The 20,751-nt window shown below is 52.1% G+C and overlaps 8 protein-coding genes across 8 annotated transcripts; 4 read left to right on the forward strand and 4 right to left on the reverse strand.

Annotated features, from left to right (window-relative positions):
- The first annotated feature begins 127 nt into the window (after positions 1 to 127).
- On the forward strand, positions 128 to 1,480 carry PV09_05353 (uncharacterized protein). Its single transcript, XM_016358850.1, has 3 exons — positions 128 to 325; positions 497 to 586; positions 794 to 1,480. The coding sequence occupies exons 1-3, from the start codon at positions 212 to 214 to the stop codon at positions 866 to 868; spliced, it is 279 nt and encodes a 92-aa protein (XP_016213469.1). The 5' UTR covers positions 128 to 211; the 3' UTR covers positions 869 to 1,480.
- Positions 1,349 to 5,503, reverse strand: PV09_05354 (uncharacterized protein). The gene is made up of 4 exons (XM_016358851.1): positions 5,057 to 5,503; positions 3,442 to 4,854; positions 2,816 to 3,355; positions 1,349 to 2,687 (listed from the first exon to the last, which is right to left on the reverse strand). The coding sequence occupies exons 1-4, from the start codon at positions 5,066 to 5,068 to the stop codon at positions 2,421 to 2,423; spliced, it is 2,232 nt and encodes a 743-aa protein (XP_016213470.1). The 5' UTR covers positions 5,069 to 5,503; the 3' UTR covers positions 1,349 to 2,420.
- A 569-nt stretch (positions 5,504 to 6,072) lies between these two features.
- On the reverse strand, positions 6,073 to 9,087 carry PV09_05355 (uncharacterized protein). The gene is made up of 2 exons (XM_016358852.1): positions 8,576 to 9,087; positions 6,073 to 8,504 (listed from the first exon to the last, which is right to left on the reverse strand). The coding sequence occupies exons 1-2, from the start codon at positions 8,998 to 9,000 to the stop codon at positions 6,854 to 6,856; spliced, it is 2,076 nt and encodes a 691-aa protein (XP_016213471.1). The 5' UTR covers positions 9,001 to 9,087; the 3' UTR covers positions 6,073 to 6,853.
- A 281-nt stretch (positions 9,088 to 9,368) lies between these two features.
- Positions 9,369 to 10,464, forward strand: PV09_05356 (uncharacterized protein). Its single transcript, XM_016358853.1, has one exon. It carries the CDS (start codon positions 9,534 to 9,536, stop codon positions 10,215 to 10,217), a length of 684 nt encoding a protein of 227 aa, XP_016213472.1. The 5' UTR covers positions 9,369 to 9,533; the 3' UTR covers positions 10,218 to 10,464.
- Positions 10,383 to 11,146, reverse strand: PV09_05357 (uncharacterized protein; the record flags this gene model as incomplete). The annotated part of the gene is made up of 2 exons (XM_016358854.1): positions 10,383 to 10,969; positions 11,050 to 11,146. 2 exons carry the CDS (start codon positions 11,144 to 11,146, stop codon positions 10,383 to 10,385), a joined length of 684 nt encoding a protein of 227 aa, XP_016213473.1.
- A 1,672-nt stretch (positions 11,147 to 12,818) lies between these two features.
- Positions 12,819 to 14,170, forward strand: PV09_05358 (3'(2'),5'-bisphosphate nucleotidase). The gene has a single exon (XM_016358855.1). It carries the CDS (start codon positions 13,028 to 13,030, stop codon positions 14,078 to 14,080), a length of 1,053 nt encoding a protein of 350 aa, XP_016213474.1. The 5' UTR covers positions 12,819 to 13,027; the 3' UTR covers positions 14,081 to 14,170.
- PV09_05359 (uncharacterized protein) lies at positions 14,083 to 17,747 on the reverse strand. The gene is made up of 3 exons (XM_016358856.1): positions 17,304 to 17,747; positions 16,886 to 17,251; positions 14,083 to 16,834 (listed from the first exon to the last, which is right to left on the reverse strand). Exons 1-3 carry the CDS (start codon positions 17,685 to 17,687, stop codon positions 14,282 to 14,284), a joined length of 3,303 nt encoding a protein of 1,100 aa, XP_016213475.1. The 5' UTR covers positions 17,688 to 17,747; the 3' UTR covers positions 14,083 to 14,281.
- A 1,006-nt stretch (positions 17,748 to 18,753) lies between these two features.
- On the forward strand, positions 18,754 to 20,346 carry PV09_05360 (uncharacterized protein). Its single transcript, XM_016358857.1, has 3 exons — positions 18,754 to 19,123; positions 19,209 to 19,945; positions 20,003 to 20,346. The coding sequence occupies exons 1-3, from the start codon at positions 18,767 to 18,769 to the stop codon at positions 20,247 to 20,249; spliced, it is 1,341 nt and encodes a 446-aa protein (XP_016213476.1). The 5' UTR covers positions 18,754 to 18,766; the 3' UTR covers positions 20,250 to 20,346.
- Positions 20,347 to 20,751: the final 405 nt, after the last annotated feature.

Raw genomic sequence — 20,751 nt, forward strand, 5'->3', positions numbered from 1 at the left:
ACATCTTACTGGCAGCGAGAGCGAGGCCGGCGATGCAGAGTGCGGCCTCCCACGCACGCCAAGCACGGCTGAGGCCTCTTGCTTTCGCCACTAGCGCGCTCCACTCCTGAAAAGCAAACCAGGTCGACGTTGAACCACCGGGAAGCACATTCTTTGCGCCCACATACCCACGCCGTACACCCTGTACGAGTACTCCACCACCCCCGCGACCATGGCCGAGGACGATGCACCGGCCAATGAGCCGCTCGATCTGGTGCGTCTGTGTCTGGACGAGATTGTCGTCGTCAAGCTGCGCGGCGACCGCGAGCTGCAGGGCAGACTGCACGTACGTGTTCACTTAATCACAACCTCCCATTCCTTGCCCTTTCACCGTCTTGAGCTGCATGCCCTTGGGTTGGACAATTTGCTGGCATGCAGGATGGAATCGGTGGCAGCCTATGCCTGACGTCAAGAATGCGTCTGCTGACACTCTGGCCCTCCCCGCGGCCCTTTCCAGGCATACGACTCACACTGCAACCTTGTGCTCGGCGACGTGACGGAGACAATATACGCACAAGAAGATGAGGAGGAGGAGGCTGCGCTGAAGGTGCGAAAGAAATTACGTCTCAACTAGATCTTACCTTCCCTTAACCATCCTTCCCCCGCCCAGCCGCTGCTCGCTGGATAGAAGCTCGCAGACGCAGACGCGGGCCTCGATGTAGACGCACACCCAGACAATGACGCAAATCTCATACCGAAATGATTCAAACATAAGAAAAGGAAAAGAAGGTCACTAACGCAACAACGCGAACAGCCAACCGTAAAGCAAAGCGAGATGCTCTTCGTCCGCGGCGACTCCGTCGTGCTGATCTCCCCCCGACAGGCATAAGCCCTCTAACTCAAACTCCCATTCCTGCAGCACCTGCAAGGAGGGCGGGGAGAGATCTTTTTTTCCTTCGTCCACGAAGCATGACGGCTGTGGGAGGGTGGGAAGGAAGGGATGGCTTTTGAGTGGCGAAGGGCACAACGTATGGGTGGATCTGGCCGTTGAGCGATGCAGATCGGAAGTGTCGCGTCTGGTTTGAGAGTGTGACGAGCGCGTACATACTGCTAGGTGACGAGCTTGCATCCCGGAACAAGTACGACTGAACAGGCAGTACCCTCATGAAACAGAACTGGGTCCTCTTTTGGTTCGGTGGTACGCGTGCAAAGGATGTAGCTTGTGATGGGAGAGAGAAAACGACAACATGAGTAGCCATCGACGATCGACGTCCAAAATAAGAAATAAAATCCTAGGCAGATTGTAGTCGAAAGATTTCCAAATCACGTGTGGCATGAAGAACGAGCATGAAAAAAAAGTAAGATGTTTTGGCGAGGGCGAGGTTCAGAACAAAAGCTACCATTTTGGCCGTGATTACAGACTTGCTCCCACAATAGCACGGGCAGATACAGACCGCAGTATCGAGACACAGCAAGCCCGCCCCTTCAATTACTCCATCCGTCCATCAATTCAAACACAACCTCTTTCATTCTATCGCCTGATCTTCTTTCTCACCCATCGCCTCTCCTGCAAAGTTTGCTGCTTCCACAAAGTCGAGTTGAAGCATCAATGATGATCGAAGGATGGGAAAAAAAAAGTAATGTTTCCCCATCTTTTGAAAACAAAAAATATATATGTATATCAATATTCCGTTCTTTTTTGGACTTCATATAAAGAAGGAGACAAGGACATTTAAAGCTGCGGTTCTAACTCGATACCTGCCTCCGTGCACCCGTCTGGAGCAAACACTTCCATGGGGTATAAGTCCGTCTATAAGGGGGCCTTCGAAGAGAAAGGGGGAAGAAAATGAAAGAAAAAGATATGTCGATGAGGAGGAAGGCTCGATAGGATGGAAACATCTGTTTTTATGCCCACCCCAGCCTTCCTGCTCATGAAGATATTAGGTCGACCTGGACGTAGCAGCAGTGCCAGGTCTGTTTCCAGTTGTAACATATGTAGTGTGTAGCAAACTTGTTTTCTTTCTTTGTTTCGTAACCTTCGTGTCGGGTCGTGAAAGCAGTAGTTGCCAGTGAAGAAAGAAGCAGAAAAGGGCGGGCATCGCAAAGTTGCCTGCCGAAGATGTTTCCCACGCGTCGGTGTCTAAGGACAGTGGCTGTAACAAAGCACGCCTAAACGCCGATGCTCTTGTTCCAGATGAAAGTCAGTTATGATATTTCGCAGCTCCGATCGTGCCATACGCCAGCTAAAAATCGAAAGAGGCAATGGATGACCTGCAAGAGAACAAAGACGCCCGCTCCGAAAATGCGCGCCGAAACGCAAAGAAAAGAAGAACAACATAGAAAATAGATATGAATAAATCGCGGTCGTTCGGACGACGGATGAGTCAGAAGCTTGAGAGTCTGGAGTTGTGATCAGGCAGGGCTAAAGAAGATGGCCGGGCTTAGAAACGTTTCCACAAGGCGTTCTGCCAATTGCTCGTAATTGTGCCGGCGGACTCTCTACCAGCGTTTTTCGGCGGAAGTTTGAAAGACGGGCTGGTTAACTTCTCCTCGGCAGTAACGGAGCAGCGCTTGTACTTCTTCTCGCGGTACTTTTCGAAGACGGCCTGGTGGTGCTTGCGCGGCTGCTGGCAGCACTCGACCAGCTTAGCAAGCAGGTCGTGCAGTTGCCAGTACGTGTACTGCGAGTAGTACGTGTGCGCCAAAGTCTTTTGCGTTGCTTCGTCAGCCCTCTTCACTTACTACTGGCTACTTGCTCACTCGGTACTACGAATTGAATTGGCTCTCAGGGAGAGTATGGGGAGTGGGAGGAACGGGGATAAGACATTCAACTTACCCAATCGCCTTTGTCTAGCACAAGGCGAGACAAGCAGTGCGCGCCCGCCGACGCAAACGAAGGCGGGCACGCGACAAACCTTTCATCCATAATCATGACCTCAAGGAAGTACTTTGCCATGGTGCGTGTGTCAAGGTCATACTCATCCGCCTTGCTGATGCGGCGTAGAAAGCTCATCGGACCCGGCCAGCCAAGCTCAAATTGCAGCATGGAGAGCATGAAACGCTCAGCTTTGAGGATCTCGTCGACGGTGTACGCGTTGTCGACCATGTACACAATTTCCTGCACGGATGGGCAGTTGATTTCCTCGTACTTGGCGGCCACGAACAGAGCAGTCGCGCCGACAAGCTGCAGTTTACCCAGAGAAACAACCTTACAGCTTAGGAAACGGTCAATGTAGTTTACCGCCAAGAATAGCGTCTCTGGCAAAAGACCAAAGCGAGCATGCACCTGGACCATCCAATCCATCAACACGGAGCGCATCGACCACTGAATCTCATTCTGGTTGTCCATGTAGTGTTCGTTTGGGCGCATTTTGCTCTGTTCGACAAGGGTCAGCCAGCGTTTCGTTATTGTATTGAAACGACGGGGATATGGAGGGGTTTTTTTTTTAACACGTGGCATACCTCCAGCTTGCGCATGTACTCAAAGATATCGTCGCCATACTCAGCCACCATGGACGTGTCCCATGCCTCATCCTCAATGTCATCCTCGGTTCGTGTGGCCAGCACGTAGTCTCGTGCTGCCTCGAGCTCCTTTAGCACCCTTTGCGTCACGCGTGGCTCGATAATGGTAGTGAGACCACCGGTAGTGTTGTCACCACGCGAGCGTATTGAACGCGCGGTGGTGTATCCTTCCGCATCGTAGTATTCCTCCTCGTCGTCCTCTTCCTCGTCGAGGTACTCGGGATAGTCTGAGTGGGCTGACAAGGGGAGCTTCGAACTATCAAGGACCGAGTCGACGGGTGGCAGCTGCGTCTCCAGGGCAAGCTGATATACCTCCTGGTCGCTCGTTCGCGAGGCGGGCTCCACCTGGGGTATGGTGTCTTGTGATGACGACCTTGAGGGCAGCACCGGCATTGGCAGTGACTTCTCGGGCTCAGGCCGATCCACTTCATTGTCATGGGAAGGCGCGATGTGCTCCTCGGCGCGTGCAAACGTCTGCTCTATCGACTCAATCAATTCGCGTGAAAAGTCCTTGACCTCCTGCTCGAAGTTGACGCGTTCATCTCGCGCTTGCTCGATAGCAGGGAGCAGTGCCTGCACGGTCGGGACGACAGGCTCAGGAATGGCAGGCAGCTTCTTGTCCCTGGACGCGTCCAGGACCTGATGCACAAGAGCGTTCGACGTAACCAGAGGCTTCACAGGCTCCTTCAGCAACGCACCCTGGTTTTCCTGCTCAGCAGCTGGCTGTGCCTCTCGGAAGATGGTGGTGCGCTTGCGGTTGAGGTTCTTCAGCAATTGGTCTGGGTCGCTGCTCCTGTGCTCGATAGGCTCGAAGGCACTCTTCTGCACACCCGGCGCAACGACATTTTCGTCGTTCCCGGCATGGTTGGCTTGGGGAGCAGACACCTGTCGTGACTGTGCAGCGTTGAGTGGTCGCTGAGCCGGCCGCAGGAGGGCTGGCTGCTTGTTGGCATGAGGAACGACATTGGCATCCGGGACCTCCTTAAGCGGCTGCAGAGTCGAGAAAGTCTTGCCCATTGGCGCAGCATGACCATCTTTGACAATCGACATGTCGTCCTTGACGGTGATCGAGCGGGAGCCAAGTCGCGTGTTGCTCACGTCGGCAAACGCGCTGCGTTGTCTGGCATTGGACAAAGTCGAGTTTGAATTTGTGTTTACATTCAGCCCGAAGCTGTTTGTGTTGGTAGTCGCACCGCCGAGCACGCTGGCGTTCGTCTTGACGGGGTTCTTGAGCAGCGAGGAAAGCGCGGGAGTCGACTTTGTCCGGTTGTGGTACAGTGTTTTCGAAGTGACCATGCTGGTTGGAAGTGCGTTCTCGTCACGCAAGCGCGGTGCAGCGCGAAGTCTCTGAGGCTGGTCGCAAACATGTCAGTGACGAAATATGCCGGGGAGCGATAGGGAGCGCTGCTTGTGAGTTCAAAGGGCAGAGGGACACAATAGCAAGATGATTGAGTGTTGATCTGTACAGATGAAGGGGCCGTCCACGGACGACGGTAGACGAAGATGGACGAGATCGTGTCAGACTGTGCAGATGTTGTGGAATGATGCGACTCACCTTTGCGTCCATTGCGATAGGGAGCAGGCTGACGGCGGATGATACGGCCTGAAGGTCTTCGCAATCAAAGCGATGCAGGACGCAAGAAAAGAAAGGGGATTCCAAGCGCGTCGCTCACAGCCACATGCACGACGAAGGCCTGTGATTGAGATTGAAAAGTCGGTGCACGGTGAAGAAGCGGAGGAAGAAGCAGAGCAGCTCGGTGCCAGCAGAAACAAAGAAAAGCCGAGCGGGAAAGCAGAGTGAGGAGCGACAGCAGAGCCCGAAGTGCGGCGGTCAGACACAGAAGAATCGCCCGCAAGCACACGACGGTGACGACGGAAGACGGTGACGAAAGAGCAATTGAGAGCTCCACGAGTGTGTCGAGGCCGTCCGGACGCGTGTGTGTGTTTGTATGCGGGTGGACGCAGTTGTTGATATGCACGGGGGTTCGGGATGTTTGTTGACGGCTCAGGTACGCAGCACGGCGCGAGAGGAGCAGCGCAGTGACTTTGGGGGACCCGACGGGGCAGGAGCTGCAGCTGCTGCTGCGACTGGCTGTCAGTGGCCGATCGACGGCGGGCTCGCGGCGCTTTGGCCGGACCTGCCCATGCTCCCGCGCTGCTCGACTTTGCCTAGCCCGGACGCACCACCACGCATCATCCGCGTCGTCATCGTCGTCGTCGTCGTCGTGTGTCTGCTCGTCCGCCTTCCTCTTCTTCTCTCCCTCTGTCTCCAGCATCACCAGCCAGCCATGCGTCTCTCCGCACGTGCGTGCAGCCAACCAGAAAAGACTGTGTCGCCATGGAGTCTGCTCGTCGCCATCCAGCCCTTCAAGACGTCCCCATGCAAGCGAACCTGCGCGTGTCCGCACCGGGCGTGGACCTTCTCTGCTGTCCAGCCAGAGACAGCCCGTTGAAGGGCGACGTGCCTGAGCCAACTGGCCCGGACGGGGAACACGGACGATCCGGCAAGCACGCTTCGTAGCCAATGATTCTCGCGCTGGCACGGCGCTGCTCCGACAACCAGCCGCGAGACGAAAGAAAAACATACTAAAACAAACGTCGGAAACAAGAATTCAGGACTTGCATTGGCCCTTGCCTAGGCCTCCAAAAAGACGCGACCCAAGCAGCAAGCGGCCACTTGTTTCTTTTCGGACTTGTCTTGCGCGCCATCGATTGTTTCGCGTCGTCCCCCCCGTTGCCTGGTCGTAGGGCCGCAGAGCAAACATGGAAGCGAGGAAAAACAAGCGGCGTAAACATCGGCGTAAACAACACCCACACAGACACACATGTACATGCGTACACAAACACAGATGCACGCAGACGTGCCACATACACACGTGCAGCCCGCGGCGTCCCCAGCGACCAGCTCACAGAGAGCGCGAGCAAGAACCGGGAACCCAACCTTCTATTTTTCTTTTCTTTGCTTTTTATTGCGTGTGGTGGTTGCGTGCGGATCAAGGAATCGTAGCGTCACTCCGCAGTTGATCTCATCACGGCTGCGCACGCAAAAGAACCGCCCCAGATTGGGCCAGGCTCGGCCGCGCGCCAAACGCCACACTCTAGCTCGGCCCCGCTAAATTTCCCCTCTTCCGATTGGCCAGCCTTGTCATCAGCCTCACCCATGTAGGTTTTCCTCTTGTGCCACCCCCTCATGCCCCGGGGTCTCGCAGACGGGTCCGCCGGTAGTCGACGTGTTGTTCCAGCAGCTCACAATGAGGAGCTCCATGAGAAGAGGACTGCCGCTGCTGTTACAGCTGCCATCATTTCCGCCATCGTCGTCTCTTCGCCCTCGAGGAGACCCCTGCAAGCCCAGTCACCGTGAGGCGTCGATAACGTCCTCCAACGTAGCAAACCTCACTTCCGCACTCTCCTCCAAAAAGCCGATCCACCGCTTCAGGAACGGCCCGCCCGCCCTTGCCAGCGTCTCTCCATCGCCCACGACGCACAAGTGTCTTCGCGCCCGTGTCATGGCCACGTTCAGCCTGCGCTTCTCGCCTAGGAAGCCGACGTCGCCGCCACTGCGCACCAGGCTGACCACTACCGCCTCCTTCTCCCGGCCCTGGAACCCATCCACGCTGCCCAGTTCGACGCCCGGGTGCGTGTCCCGCAGCAGGCGGGAGATCAGCGCAAGTTGCGCGTTGTACGGCGTGATGACTGCGATGTCGTCCTCCCGGACACCAGCCGCCACCAGCCGCCCCACATGCAGCTTAACGAGCCAGGCCTCATTCTCGTTGCTCTTGCTGTCGCCCAGGATGCCCCTCTTGCCGCCGCCCTCGTCGTCCTCCGCTCGCTCCGGGAAGTCCCCGCCCTGCGTGTCCCAGAACACCAGCGGCTCACGCGTCTCGTCTGTGTCGTCTACGCCGTAGGGCAGGTCCTTCAGCAGCCGAGACCGCACCGCATCAGCTGCCACCAGCTTACCCTCGTACAGTTCGTCGGATGGGAAGCGCATGATGCGCTCGTGCATGCGGTACTGCGTCGTCAGCATCCTCTTGATGCCGGGTCCGAGCAGCTCCAGCAGCCGATCGAACAGCGTCGTCTCCAGCGTCGTGTCCAGGCCAGCCTCGGCGTCCGACTGCACATCCCTCTTCGCTTTCCCCTTGCCCTTCTCGTGCGCCGGCTTCTGATTCAACGATTTGATTGTAGGAGGCAGCTGCAGGTGGTCGCCGGCGAGTACAACCTTGCTGGCTCCGACCAGCGCCACCCAGCACTGCGCCTCCAGCGCCTGGCTCGCCTCGTCGATGATGACCACGTCGAACCGCTCGTCCTTGACGTGGAACCCCCCGGCGCCGTGCAGCGTGGCCAGGACGACCTTGGAGCCGCGCACGAGGCTGTCGACGCACCTGCGCTCGCGCTCGCGGAAGTCCCGACGCAACTCGCGCAGGTCGGCGTAGATCTCGCGCCGCTCGCGCGCCGACCGCGTCTTGCGGATCGAGGCCTGCTTCGCGTCCATCTCTTGCCGGATGTCCTGCACGATAGCGGCCGCGTCCGACGTGCGCGTCAGCACGTCGAGCGAGTGGTTCAGCACCGACGGCAGCAGGCGCGCGGGGTGGCCCAGCCGCACTATGGGCACCTTGTGCGGCGCCAGGCGCTCCACGATGTTGTCTACCGAGATGTTGGACGGGCCGCACACCAGCAGGCGCAGGTTCCGCTTGAGAAGCTGCAGGATGAGCTCGATGAGCGTGTGCGTCTTACCCGTGCCCGGCGGGCCGTGGATCAAGGCCACCTCGCGCGACAACAGCGCGAACTTGACGGCTTCCTTCTGGCTGTCGTTGAGCGTCGGGTCAAACCATTCCAGCTTGTCAAGGCCGTGCTCCGGGTCGTCGAGATCCTTGGGAACGGGAGAAGGCGACGACTGTCCAAACAGCACACGCATAAAGGGTGATGTCTCGCCCTCGCTCATCTTCTGCATGCGCGTCATGGTCTGGTTCATGCGCTTGTATGTGATATCATTCGCCAGCTTGACACTACGTTGTACACATCAGTTCTCACTCTCTACAGCCATCCGCTTCTTGGCGTCAGGATCGTGTCAACATACAGCCAAAGCTTCCCCCCCGGCACGTCCACGTCGTCCTTGTCCAGCGCCACGCTCACGGTGGTCCTCGTTACCTTCAAAACAACGCCTTCAACCCCCTTGCTTTTCATCTCAGCCTTCTCGCGCTTCTTTGCCGACCCGGACGGCTGATCCGCCACACTGACGATGTCACCAACCCGGATCCCATGCTCGGGAATATCACCTCCGCCCACGGCGGGGTCGAGCTCAAGATCCAACACGGTTTTGCCGCCTAGACCAGTGCGCTGGGATGCGACGGCCAGGTTCAGTATAGCCAGGCCAGCGCGCTGGAGAACGTTAGGAGCGGTCTGAGAGACGAGCAAGTTCGTCTCGGCGAGCTCGGCTTGCAGTTCAGCGTCCAGAAGCCGCAGCTGCGTCGCGGCGAATGCGGACACAGAAGTGGGACTCATGGCTGCTACAACTCATTCTATGCAAGAACCAACACGTTCAAAACGCTCATCCGGCTTTTTTTTTTCTATTGTTGCGTTGGAGACAAGGCGTGAAAGTCACATGTGCCATCTGTGCGCTGCGGTGCTCGTAGCTGCGGTGGCTGATGTTCTCAAGGCAGCAAGGCACCATGCGCGACTGTCGCTCATCCACCTTAGAACTACGTTGTACGCACACTTCCGAAAGTGTTGCAGCGCTTTCAACTTCTTCGAATTTATGATTCCACTTAGGTGAAACATTGGATCGCTCGCGCGGCCACTACGCGGCGGATCGGCTGTACTGTGACAGACTTGTTACCTTGTACATAGAACTACGCTCACAGATTTCGAAGCTTCCCCGCAATAGGATCGGAGCAATGGATAATTTATTGCCTCTGCAGTCATCTCTCGACTTCATCCGTCCGGCAACGGCCTCTTTTATTTGCCCAGTTCTCATATTCCAAGTTTCTCTTTTCTAAATTTTGAATTTCCCTATCATTCACTGGTCGTAGCACGTCATGACGTACGAATCAACAATCTCCTTCACCCTCGACACCATCTGTCCGTGGACCTACCTCGCCAAACGGCGCCTCGACCACGCTCTGTCGCAATATCGCGAAGCCAATCCATCCTCTCCCTGCACATTCAAGGTAAAGTTCATGCCCTACCAGCTGTATCCGGAGGCTTCGCAAGAGGGCGAGGACAAATTCGCGTGGTACAAGAAGTCGCGCTACGGCGATTCAGAGGAGAAGATGCGGATGTACACGACCCTCATGAGCGCATACGGGGTCGCGTGTGGAATCAACTTCAAGTTCGGAGGTGTAGTCGCCAACACACTGAACGCGCACCGTGTCATACAGTGCTTTCAAGAACGCCGCGGCCTCGCTACCGCCGATATGATCGTCGACAGTCTGTACAAGCAGTATTTCGAGGAAGAGAAGCACCCCTCGAGCCACGAGACGCTAATGAAAGCCTGTACAGATGCGGGGATCGGCGAAGATGAAGCGCGGCAGGTGTTGGAAGACGAGAGCGAAGGCCTGATGGACGTCAAGATGCTGATCAGGGAACAGGCGGGTAATGGCATCGACTCTGTGCCCCATATTGTATTTGAAGGTAGGAAGAGGGATCTTACATTGGAAGGCGCTAAAGACGTCAACGAATACATGAAAGTGCTGGAGATCATTGCAAAAGAGAGTGCATAACCAACAAGTTTCGGCGTCAAACTTCACACCCGATGCCGACCTGTTTCCACTGGCCGATGCATCTATCTTGCCCCCAAGTTCAAAGTTTCGTCTTGTCCATTCGAATGCGATTTTCCCTTCTTGATCCACTCCTCGAGACAGCCAGCAGCACTAGCTTAAAAGCCGTCAATCCAGTCTTTGAACAGTATGCCGTAACAGAGCACATCCGATATCACCGTTGGCCCTGACAAGAGCGTCAAATTTAGCATTTTTTGACAGGTCCTCTACGACGCACGCGGCGTATTCGCTGACCAGCGATCGAAGCGGATCCATGTCACCTTCTCGGTCCGGTGTGTTATCGAAAGCGTATTCCAACAGTTCGACGACAACGTCAACATCTTCGGTATACAATCCTCGAGATTTCAGCACTGAATGCAGTTTCGAGAGAGAGAGAATGCGCAACTTCTCTATGTCATATTTGTCGGCCAGAACGTAGAGCTGCGCATGTTGCATTTCGACTGGCGTCGGATCGTCTTCGTGCTGTGCGTCAGGAGTCTGGTTCACATCGAAAGAAGGTGTGGGGAGACTGCGACTTTCGAAAGCTTCCCAAGCCTTAGTCTTCTTTGTTTTGATCGTCATTTGAGTGCTCCCATCGCGATAGGAGATTTTCTTGCTTCTGTTTATCCGGGATGATGTAAAATCGTGCCATTCATATTGGTAAGTCTCTATCACCCCCTCTTCCTCTCCTGACCATGTATTGACAGGCTGGAAGGCTTTATTTCTGTTTTTTTATCTTCAATATGCTTTTTATGCATATTTGATGATGCAGTCCGAGAGGGAATAAGAACATCACAACTGTAGTCCCCTGTGTACATGTATTCGCAGAAACGAAGGAATGTAGCATTCGTTACGTCTTTGAAATCTACACACTCGTTTTGGCCTTCTGCCATCGGTCCGTAAACCAGCCTATTTAAGGCCTCTGACTGACTAGCAAGAAGAGCTGAGTGTACAGTGAATGCGGACCTGTCGGGTCCAACAACAGCCTTGAATGGAGCGGAAGATACTATCCTGCTTGAGCACAAATGTTAGCTCTGAAAATCCAAAGGCTCTATTGCTTTTTACAACCTTGGGTACGGAAGCGTCATCGTTTCTGCAATGTCTAACTCCTTTTCCGTCGCATCCGTAGTGTTCGAGACGAGAAATAAATGGATGCGTTCAAAATGTCGGAAGTACACTCAAGCCCACTTCGTGTTGTAAACTTTTAAACAACATTCACGACGGCCTTGGAGACGGTCGTGCATCTACATCTCCAAAAACTCGGAGAGCTTTAATCTCAAGGTTAGGATTGCTCTTTATCACAGAGAGAACCCCGCATTCCTTCTCAGATCGCCAATTGATTCACGTTCAAGTATCTTTTTGACACGTCGCAATTGGGAAGACACCAATGAGCAAAAACTAGACCAATGAGGACGCAGGGCAAATTGAAATAATTGGTGTATTCGATCGTCAGTTCTTGGGAGTACACTTCGAGACCATGCTCAAGTCCGTGTTGAACTATCTCGCCTTGCTGAACCATCCTTTATCATTCCTATCCAGAACGAATGCGGCTCCAGGGCGAAAATTCCAAAATCTTGCAGTTGTTCGTGCATTTATTTGATCGACTTGCTTTGGTCCTCAAGCATCATTCAAATCCTCCAACTTTGCGGAAAAATAGAGGAAATTAAAACCTTGAATTCCCACGGTCGAATGTGGCGTGGAAACGGTCGTGATCTAAACACTTTAGCATCAGTTCCGATATCAGAGCTAGTCGGGTTTCCATCAAATCTGCCTTCTTCAGGTGAATCTGCGACCTGACCCGAGTTTAGGGAAACTTTGTCTCGCGGTCATAACCCCATATCACTTTGTTCCTACTCTGGTAAATTCGGCCTTTCAAGAGCGACGTTAATTGAACGTAGGAATATATGTCTTGTCTTTAGAGTACTCATAGCTTTGACTTTTTCATCATTAAATGCCCCTCCTTGACTTATAAAAAATTAAAATGATTTGAAACATGCAGCTTAAGATCAAATTAAAAAAATTACTTGGCTATTCCGGAGCCTGTATTCACGTGACAGGTAGACAAAGTCTTGTAATGTTGAAGCTTCCATGAGTTTGTTGGATCATGTATACGAACTGGAGCTTTAAGATCAGAACTAAAACTGGAGAATAAGCGATACTCCAACCGAATAGACACCTAAATCTGGTAACGAAAAAGTCTACGCGGGGGCGATAATCTTCACGCTGGGAGATTTAGGTTGTGTAACGGACCATGCTGAGGACGAAATGAGGTCTCTGCGATCGATTTGGCTGAAGGACCAACATTTCCGTGTATAGTTAGGCCAGATCTGCTTTGACCTTAGGAAGAAAGGTACCCGTCGATCGAATTGGCAATACCGGAAGTATTTCTGGCTCACAAAGGCTAAAATGACAGGCATAAGAGCGGTTGAAGAAACGGGAATAAAATCGCTCCTCAGACATTCATTCAGCACTCCTCCACGTTTTCAACCGGACTTTTCTTTCTTTGAACAGGGTTGTTCCCATCGCTCCGAAACACGACAAGGACACAGACGACTACGACTACTACTACTAGACAATATGTTTGAATGCTGAGCTGGTCACGCCTTTTTAACGGAGCCATTACGTAAATGGCAAGCCGGTTCGCTAGGTCCAGAATCTCATTCCAAACAAACACGCGGAGCGACAGCGTTCGACTCGGTCAGATTGAAGACGGAGTTGGCAGTCCAAAAAAAAGTCGCGCCTCCCGTTCGCTTTCAAACCTCACGACAGCATAAATGTACGAGAAAGAGCTCAGGCTTGCCGAGCTTGCCGTGCAGAGGGCAACTCTCTTCACCTTAAAGGTTCTTTCGTCCTTTAGCAAAGATGATGCTCTTGATAAGCCGGACAATACGCCCGTCACCATTGGCGACCTGGGTGCTCAGGCTCTTATCATAAGCGCTCTCCATGCCGCTTTTCCCGGAGACAAATTCGTTGCGGAGGAATCAGCTTCATTCTTGCGTGAAGACGCAGAGCTGGCGCAAAAAGTTTGGCAAATGATCACGGAAGTAGCCCTGGAGGACGCCGATAGCGAAAAATTACTTGCGAAGCCTAGCTCACTGGAGGCAATGTTGGACATCATCGACCTTGGCTGTGGTTCCGGTGGACAGGACCGCATATGGGTTCTCGATCCTATCGACGGAACTAAAACTTTCATGAAGAGCCAGCAGTATGCCGTCTGTTTGTGTTTAGTGGTCCATGGCGAACAGAAAGTTGGCGTTCTAGGCTGTCCAAAGCTGTGCCTGGAAACCTCCAAAATCAGCGAGACGACTGTCCCCCGCAATGGGAATGGATATCTCGTCTCGGCAGTCAAGGGTCAAGGTGCAACTTTGCGGCCTTTATCGTCTGCTGGGTTGCAACCGGCTCGTCCAGCTCCGGCTATAGTCCACCCAGCTGAAAAGAAACCCGAGCTTGTCGACTGCGTCGCTTCGACGTCCATGAACGCGGAGAAGCATCGTGAAATAGCCGAACACCTGGGCATAGACTGGCCAGGAACTGAAATCTGGAGCACGCAAATGAAGTACATTGCACTAGCGGTTGGGGGTCATGATTTGTGGATTCGCATACCGCAGAAGCCATCGCACCGCACTGCAGTGTGGGATCATGCAGGCGGACATTTGATATACGAAGAAGTAGGTGGCAAGGTAACCGATATATATGGCAAGAAAATCGATTTTGGTGCCGGTAGGAGATGTGAAAATAACTTTGGAAACATAGCTGCAGCACCAGCACTACACTCTCAGGTGTTGGCTGTAGTGCGGAAACTCATCACGAAGGATAACAAAGACTAGTCGGATTGTTGAGATCTCAAGCAGACTAGAACGGCCGTACAAAGCACTGGGAACGTTTAGCAAACAATCGCAATTTTTTTTTTCATTCAATTCCAATGCGCATTTTCGAACAACAGAGCAACATCCGTCGCGATCATATGCAGACATTCCTAACGCCGTGTAAATGCCGAAGAAGCCGTATCCGTGCGGTCCTTCATTAGATCACCACGCTGCAATGTCCTTGTCGAACCTCGCAAGCTCCTTTCCTGCGTCTTCCACATCCTTTTTAGCTTTCATCCGCATGTAGAAGATGGGACAATCTCTACTCGAGCAAATAACATTGTTATGCATGCTGCCCTGGCAACGTTGACATTGCGTCCACAGCCTTGCAAACCTAACTTCCAGTTCAGAGACCTTCCCTAATGTCTTCTGGTATAGCTCCGCGAAGCGCGGACGATCATTTGCGCACACCGCGCCATCTTTCTCTTCTTCACTAGTGAGTGGCTTTTTGCATCCGAGGCACGTTTGCGTCTTTTTTGCGAACTTCATGAGCCCTCCCATAGTTGGAGCAGCTACAGAGATTGTGCGGGTGTGCTCGCCAGTGAGAAGCGAGGCTGCTTTCTTCTCGCCTAGGATAGGCTCGAAGATACGTGTCAAAGGCTTGGACAGCTGATTGTCCAGATAGTACTTTGTGTCGATAGGAATGTTATTCTCGAGTACATAGATAGGATCCTCCGATTTTTCGTAGTTCTTGCTACCACCCGCTCCTTTCACGATGACATAGGCAACACGATCGCCTAGAGCGGGTGCAGAGCCGGCGTCACGCTTCTTCATGCGTGCAGCAAGTTCGACATGGGCTTGTTTGGCAGCGTAGTCATCCTTCGTGAGTGCTTTTGTGATCACAAGATTAGACATATCGATCTTGTTTTGAAGCAAGTCAGCAATAGTCTCTTTCACAAACTCTTGTGCACCCTGCACATCCCGGTCGATCAGCAACATGCGAAGACTGGTTTCAATGACTGTCTGGACAAGGCGACAATTGTCTCGCCGAACGGTTTCAATGCCTTTGGTATCCATCTTGTCCCACTTGTCGGGCTTTGTCCAGTAGAGCCCAGCGTACCGCTTCTTATTGATGAGCAGGTACGGGAAATAGACCTTCTCAAATTCGAGCTTGATTGGCTTAATAAACTTGGAAGAGACGTATTCTGCAGCCTCCTCTCCAAGTCTCATGGCTTCAGCAAGCTCAGTAGTGCCAAATTTTACCATGACAGAGTCAGTGTCACCGTATATGACTTGGGCATCATGAGAATATCCGTTCGCAATGGTATACCTCGCCTCAACTTCGGACTTTGTCTTTTCTATCATCTGTCGTCCATAGGATGTAGTTGAACTCGCAATGGCAAGGCACGGCAACTTGCCGACAGTGGCACCAGTCAGACCGTATACGGAATTTGCACTGATCTTCAAAGCAAGCTGTCTACCGTTCAAAACAGCTTTCTTGAAAGCGTTCGTTTCAGTAGCCATTTCTTTCTTCGCTTTCTTACGTGCAGATAGCAACTCCTCTAGAATCTGAGATAGCAGTCCTTTACGAACTTTGGCAGTTGCGAATAAGTCGCCATTGGGGGTAACAATGTAGTCCTCGTCCTTCTTTAGTCCATGTTTCTCAACATACGACTTGTTCAACAAGGTAGTGTAACACAGATTATGCGCTTGCATGATACTCGGATATAGAGATGCAAAATCCAACGTGGCAATCGGCGCGTCGTAGTATCCCCTAGTTGGTTCAATGACAGTAGCTCCTTCATACTGCTCACTAGAGCTTTCAGACGGCAAATTAGGTATGACCAGTTGTTGTTCTAGGCATTTCCGATACAACTGTTGCAAGAATTTGACTTGCTGACCTTTGGAAAGCAGGAAATCAAAAGGCACGCCTGTGACTCTCGCCATTTCGGTGTAGTTGACTAGACACATTAGTTTGTCCATCAGGCGTTGGGGTAGGTAAGCATCCTTCAAGCAGTAGATAGCAAGACGGCGTCGGGAGTTTGCATCACCGTTGTACAGCTCCGTGATCATAGTGTGGTGCACATCTTCTTTCTGCTCGTTCAGGAAATGCGCGGATACCGCGTTTAGTGTATAACTACGCAGCTGATAGTCACGCTGTATGAGCTGAAGAAGGTCCAATTGCAGTCGTCCATTTGTATTGGTAGCTTTCGAATCACGGTTACCCATCTGCTTGCTGGAGAAACTTGTATCCTTATGCGCCGACACGACGTTCTTCAGTCGTGTCCAGTACGGAAACTGACTGACCTTGAGATGCTTGGCTCGGTCCAGCAGGTATACGAAATCGAAGTTGGCAATGTTGTAGCCGATGATAATATCCGGATCAACCTGCTCTAGAAAATCTCGCCAGGCCATGAGCATCTTCTCTTCACGGTCGAATTCGAAGATCTGAGTGTTTACGATGTGACTGCATGTGTCCATGCAGAAGACATTCCGGACAAATGGCGTGTCTTCACCCACTTTGGTGACTACGTTGGCGATTTGGATGACAGGGTCGACACTCGCTTCCGGGAAAATACCTTTGCGGCCAGCACATTCGATATCGAAGGAAAGGATGCGAAGAGGAGCCATCTTAGCCCATTCACCTTCTGCTTGATGCGCAATCAGGTCTCGATAATGAATGTGGGCTTCAATCTGGCAATTTGAGTGTCGGTCACGGTCTGGGATCATCTGATATTTTGTTGCAGGCGCCTCAACCCATGACATGCCGGAGATCTAGACAAAAATTTAGCAGCTTCTCTTGATGGCTTTCCATATATCCCATACTTTACAATCCGTCATAAAGCGCAATTTATACTGAATGTTGTCAAAAGTAAGGATTCCGTGATCGGCATTTTTCCACAGTCCCTTGTAATTCGCATCTCCGCGCTCGATTGCTGTACGGAGGCGGTTAATGTACTTCGGATCCGTCACGGTGATCTTGATGTACGGTGACTTCTGGTTTCCCTGGAAGCCATACATGTTCTCGCGCATTGCAAGCTGTACGGAGGCGATGGTTGCCGAGTGCTGGGCAAGAGTAGTCTCCAGAAGGGCCTTGAACGGCTGGCAATCATGTTGTGTGAAGCCTGTTGGTGCAGCGACGTAGAGGTAGTGCTGGAAGCCAGTGACATGCAGGAGCACAGAGTGGCCGTTCTATGAATTGAGATCAGTCATGGTTGCTTCGAGAGTTATGCTGATCGCCCACCTCTGTGACGCCAAAGAGCTTAAGCGCAGCCTTCCCGCCATGGAGCGTGCCTTCTTCAATCTCAATCTGCTGGAAGATCAGATTGTCGGTGTTCTCGTTGAAGTCAGCTAAGGAAGGCCGCGCCCATTGCTGGTCTTTTTCCTGGTTGTTCTTTTTGAGGCCATCAATGTTCTGGGTAAGCTTCTCAAGGACCTCTTCTTCAAATTGAGACTTTGGCTGACTAGAACCTAGGGTGCCGTTGGGGCCAACTGGTTTGCGGAACTTCTTGGGCGAATCGAGCTTTCGCTTCTTCGCTTCGTGTGGCGATGCCTTGATGTTGTGGGCCGTGTTGGTGGTTTCAGCAAGCACACGCTTCGCAGGCGTTCTCGGCACGACTCCGGGCATGTTGAAAGTATGCTACCACAGAGTCTCTGCACGAGTATCGGCGTTGTTGTGTTTGACGAGGAACAGCATAAGGTCAGCTCCACCTTAGAAAGCGCGTAATCGCGCGGTTTACGTGACCGTGTCCGGCGCACGGCTCACAACTGGGCCGCTACGCGGCATCGCGACTCATGAGCACGTGATCTTGCTCGGTTTAGGCAAACCTCCATTCTAAGTTCGCAGCACTTTTTTGAGAACACAGCAGTGACCTTCTTCTCGAAGATTGAGCTCATATTTTAGGTCGTGGGGACGTCAAATTTGTTTTCGTTCAATGGACACGATTAATTGGGGAGCAGTCTATCAATTCTGCCGCTACTGGCCACCTAAGTTTGAAGAATTCTGTATAGTGTGCTAAGGAAAGACGTCAAGTGCGTGCTTCTACGTGAACGATATCTTGACGTACATTTCTGAATTCTATGCTCAGATTATTTCTCGCCAATGTGTCTCCCTTTCTCTTCCATGTGCTGATCATGAACCTCGACGTCTTGCTAGCTTTCTTAATGATTTCTACCTGCGTGCGCTGTTCGAATTTGCTCCGTGAATATCAAGCTCACTCAACATGTCAAACTTTTCATTGTCATTCAATGCTGAAATTCATTCCAGTCAACTCGTTGTCGGGCGGATTCAAGCCGGGGGTGTGGCTGGAAAAGGGCTGGATCGACCGAGACATCCTAGTGCACAAGTATGATCGAGGTTGTGTGCTCGCTGAGACAAAGGCCAACTTGTAAAGGCCAACGTGTCAGGCACAGTGGTTAGAAACTGGACAACGATATGCCGTGAGTTGAGGAGTTTCGAAATCTTAGGTCTATCACGGACAAGCCAACACAAATTCTGTCCTGTTCGAGATCTGAACCTGTGGGCGTGACCATAGTTCAGTTGTTGCCCAAGATCTTACTGCTCGTCCCATCGATCTTACTCTTTCTGTTACCGACTCTATCCCGTGTTAGCCGCAGCAGGAAGGAGCAGTGGGATGACGCTAAATGAACATATTTACGCGCGATCAGAAGCCAAAGTTATGGCAACCGTTCATCGACAATGAAAAAATGGCTGCTTCTAAGAAGATCAAATGCACGTTTGAGAATTGCAACGAGTACTTCGAAACCTCAAAAGAGATGAAGAAACATAAAAAGTACGCGACGCACCACGAATATTGTCACATTTGTGACATCGACTTCAAGGACTGGAGCACGGCAACGGCACACAAGAGCCAAATGAGTGGCATGGATATCTACAGAAAAACGCGAAAACAGTACCAGCGCGAGAAGGACCAGGGCATTTTCTGGAGTAACCGGGAGAAGTTCGGCAAGGACTATGGAGAGCTCAAATTCCACAAGTACTTCTGCAAGTTTTGTGGTGCCGAAAGCCACACTGAGAGCGCCCGCCAACGACATACTCTGCAAGTAAGCTACATTGCAAACGTGCTTTACCGAAGATGGACTTTTTTCTTTGAATGAAAGCAATTATAGTTAGCTAACCCTTGACAAGGTGCACCCCATCGACCAGGGAATTAAATGTCCCGGCTGCGAGGAGACATTCCCACGTGCTGCAGGGCTCGTGTATCATCTTGAGGAAGGCCACTGCAAAAAAATATCCGCAACTGAATTCAAGGGATTTCGCCAGCACAAGACTATGGTTAACAAACTCTTACAAGACCCATCGCTTCTCAGTGAGATTTTAAGCAAGGATATGTACAGCTTCATAGACGCAGCATGTGACCACGCAAAGGAAGGTGGTGTTAGTCTCCTGGATATCAAAGACGACGATATAACGTGGGATGAGGAGGTTCTTCTGCCAGATGTTCCTGTGATCAAGCCTTCGATGCCGTTGGAACAACAGACATGGCCTGCCCTACATTCTGCCGTGAGCAATCTTAGCATCAAAGAAAACATCAGTGGTACGACAGAAGTTGGATCACGTAAGGCAACTGACGGAAGCATGAAGCTCTTAGCAGCCACGAAAGCCTCTCCCGTTGCCAATGAGTGGCAGGAGAAGCAGAGGGTCATCTACAACGAAGGGCGCAGCTCAAACATCCTCACCTTTCAGTTTTGGAACCCAGCACACCCGGACTATGACCCCAATCGCTTCTGGGATCCTCTCATCGAGAAACACCGCTGCCCCTTTCCAAACTGCGAGAAGTTGTTCGAGGTTTCGCTAGATTGTCACAGACACATCGACAAAGAACATATGCTCAAAAAGATTCGCTGCCCTTTGTGCTTCAAGGTGTAAGTTCGAGCTGCTCTTTTACATGAAAAGTACGGTTACAAACTTCGTTCTTCTAGGTTCAAAAGTCATCACGCGCTCATTGAACACGTGGAGAGGAGCTCAAAATGCGCCATTAAGCATAGCCGGAAGTTCGGACAGACACTAGATGAGTTTAGCGGTGGTTTCCTCAGTCATACCATTGCCGCGCATCCTGATTTGAAGGCCGAAGACGACGGGTATGAGGTAGGCTACGTCAAGTTTAAGAGCACCGTTCCCACCGGTTGGGAGAAACGCGAGCAAGTCACCGTTAGCACGATGATCTGAAAGTGCATCTATGTGCTGGCCCTCCGATGCGAGTAGTTAACATTTCGAGTAAAATTAAATTTCTCGGTTCGTGTAGAGCTAGAAGAGTGATAGTATACACAGATAGCTGACTGTCGATTGCGGTTATCCAAAATCGAGAATTGATCGTCATTCACAAATTCTTCGTTTCGGTTGCGTGACTCGGAGCAAGAGTGGAGAGGGACCACTTATTTTAGGTTCAGACAGCCGGATGCTGACCAAGCTTTGCTGAAATGACGCTTGTGTGCTTGTGGCGGGCTGGCCGATACAAGCAGCATCGAGCCGATGAAATGGGTACGTCAATGGACAGATGGGCATGTAGTCGGTGACTCCGACAGCGTGCTGGCACCGAGAAAACGAACAGGTCGTACTTCACACAGCTGCGCACTCGGTTCGAAGTAATGGGGTTTGACTTTAAGCTTGGGCTGAAGAGTCAGACTCACAGAGGGGAAAATGAACGGCAGGAGACAAGCTCCGATGTTGC

This window comes from Verruconis gallopava, assembly GCF_000836295.1.
Source record: "Verruconis gallopava strain CBS 43764 unplaced genomic scaffold supercont1.16, whole genome shotgun sequence".
NCBI lineage: Eukaryota > Fungi > Ascomycota > Dothideomycetes > Venturiales > Sympoventuriaceae > Verruconis > Verruconis gallopava.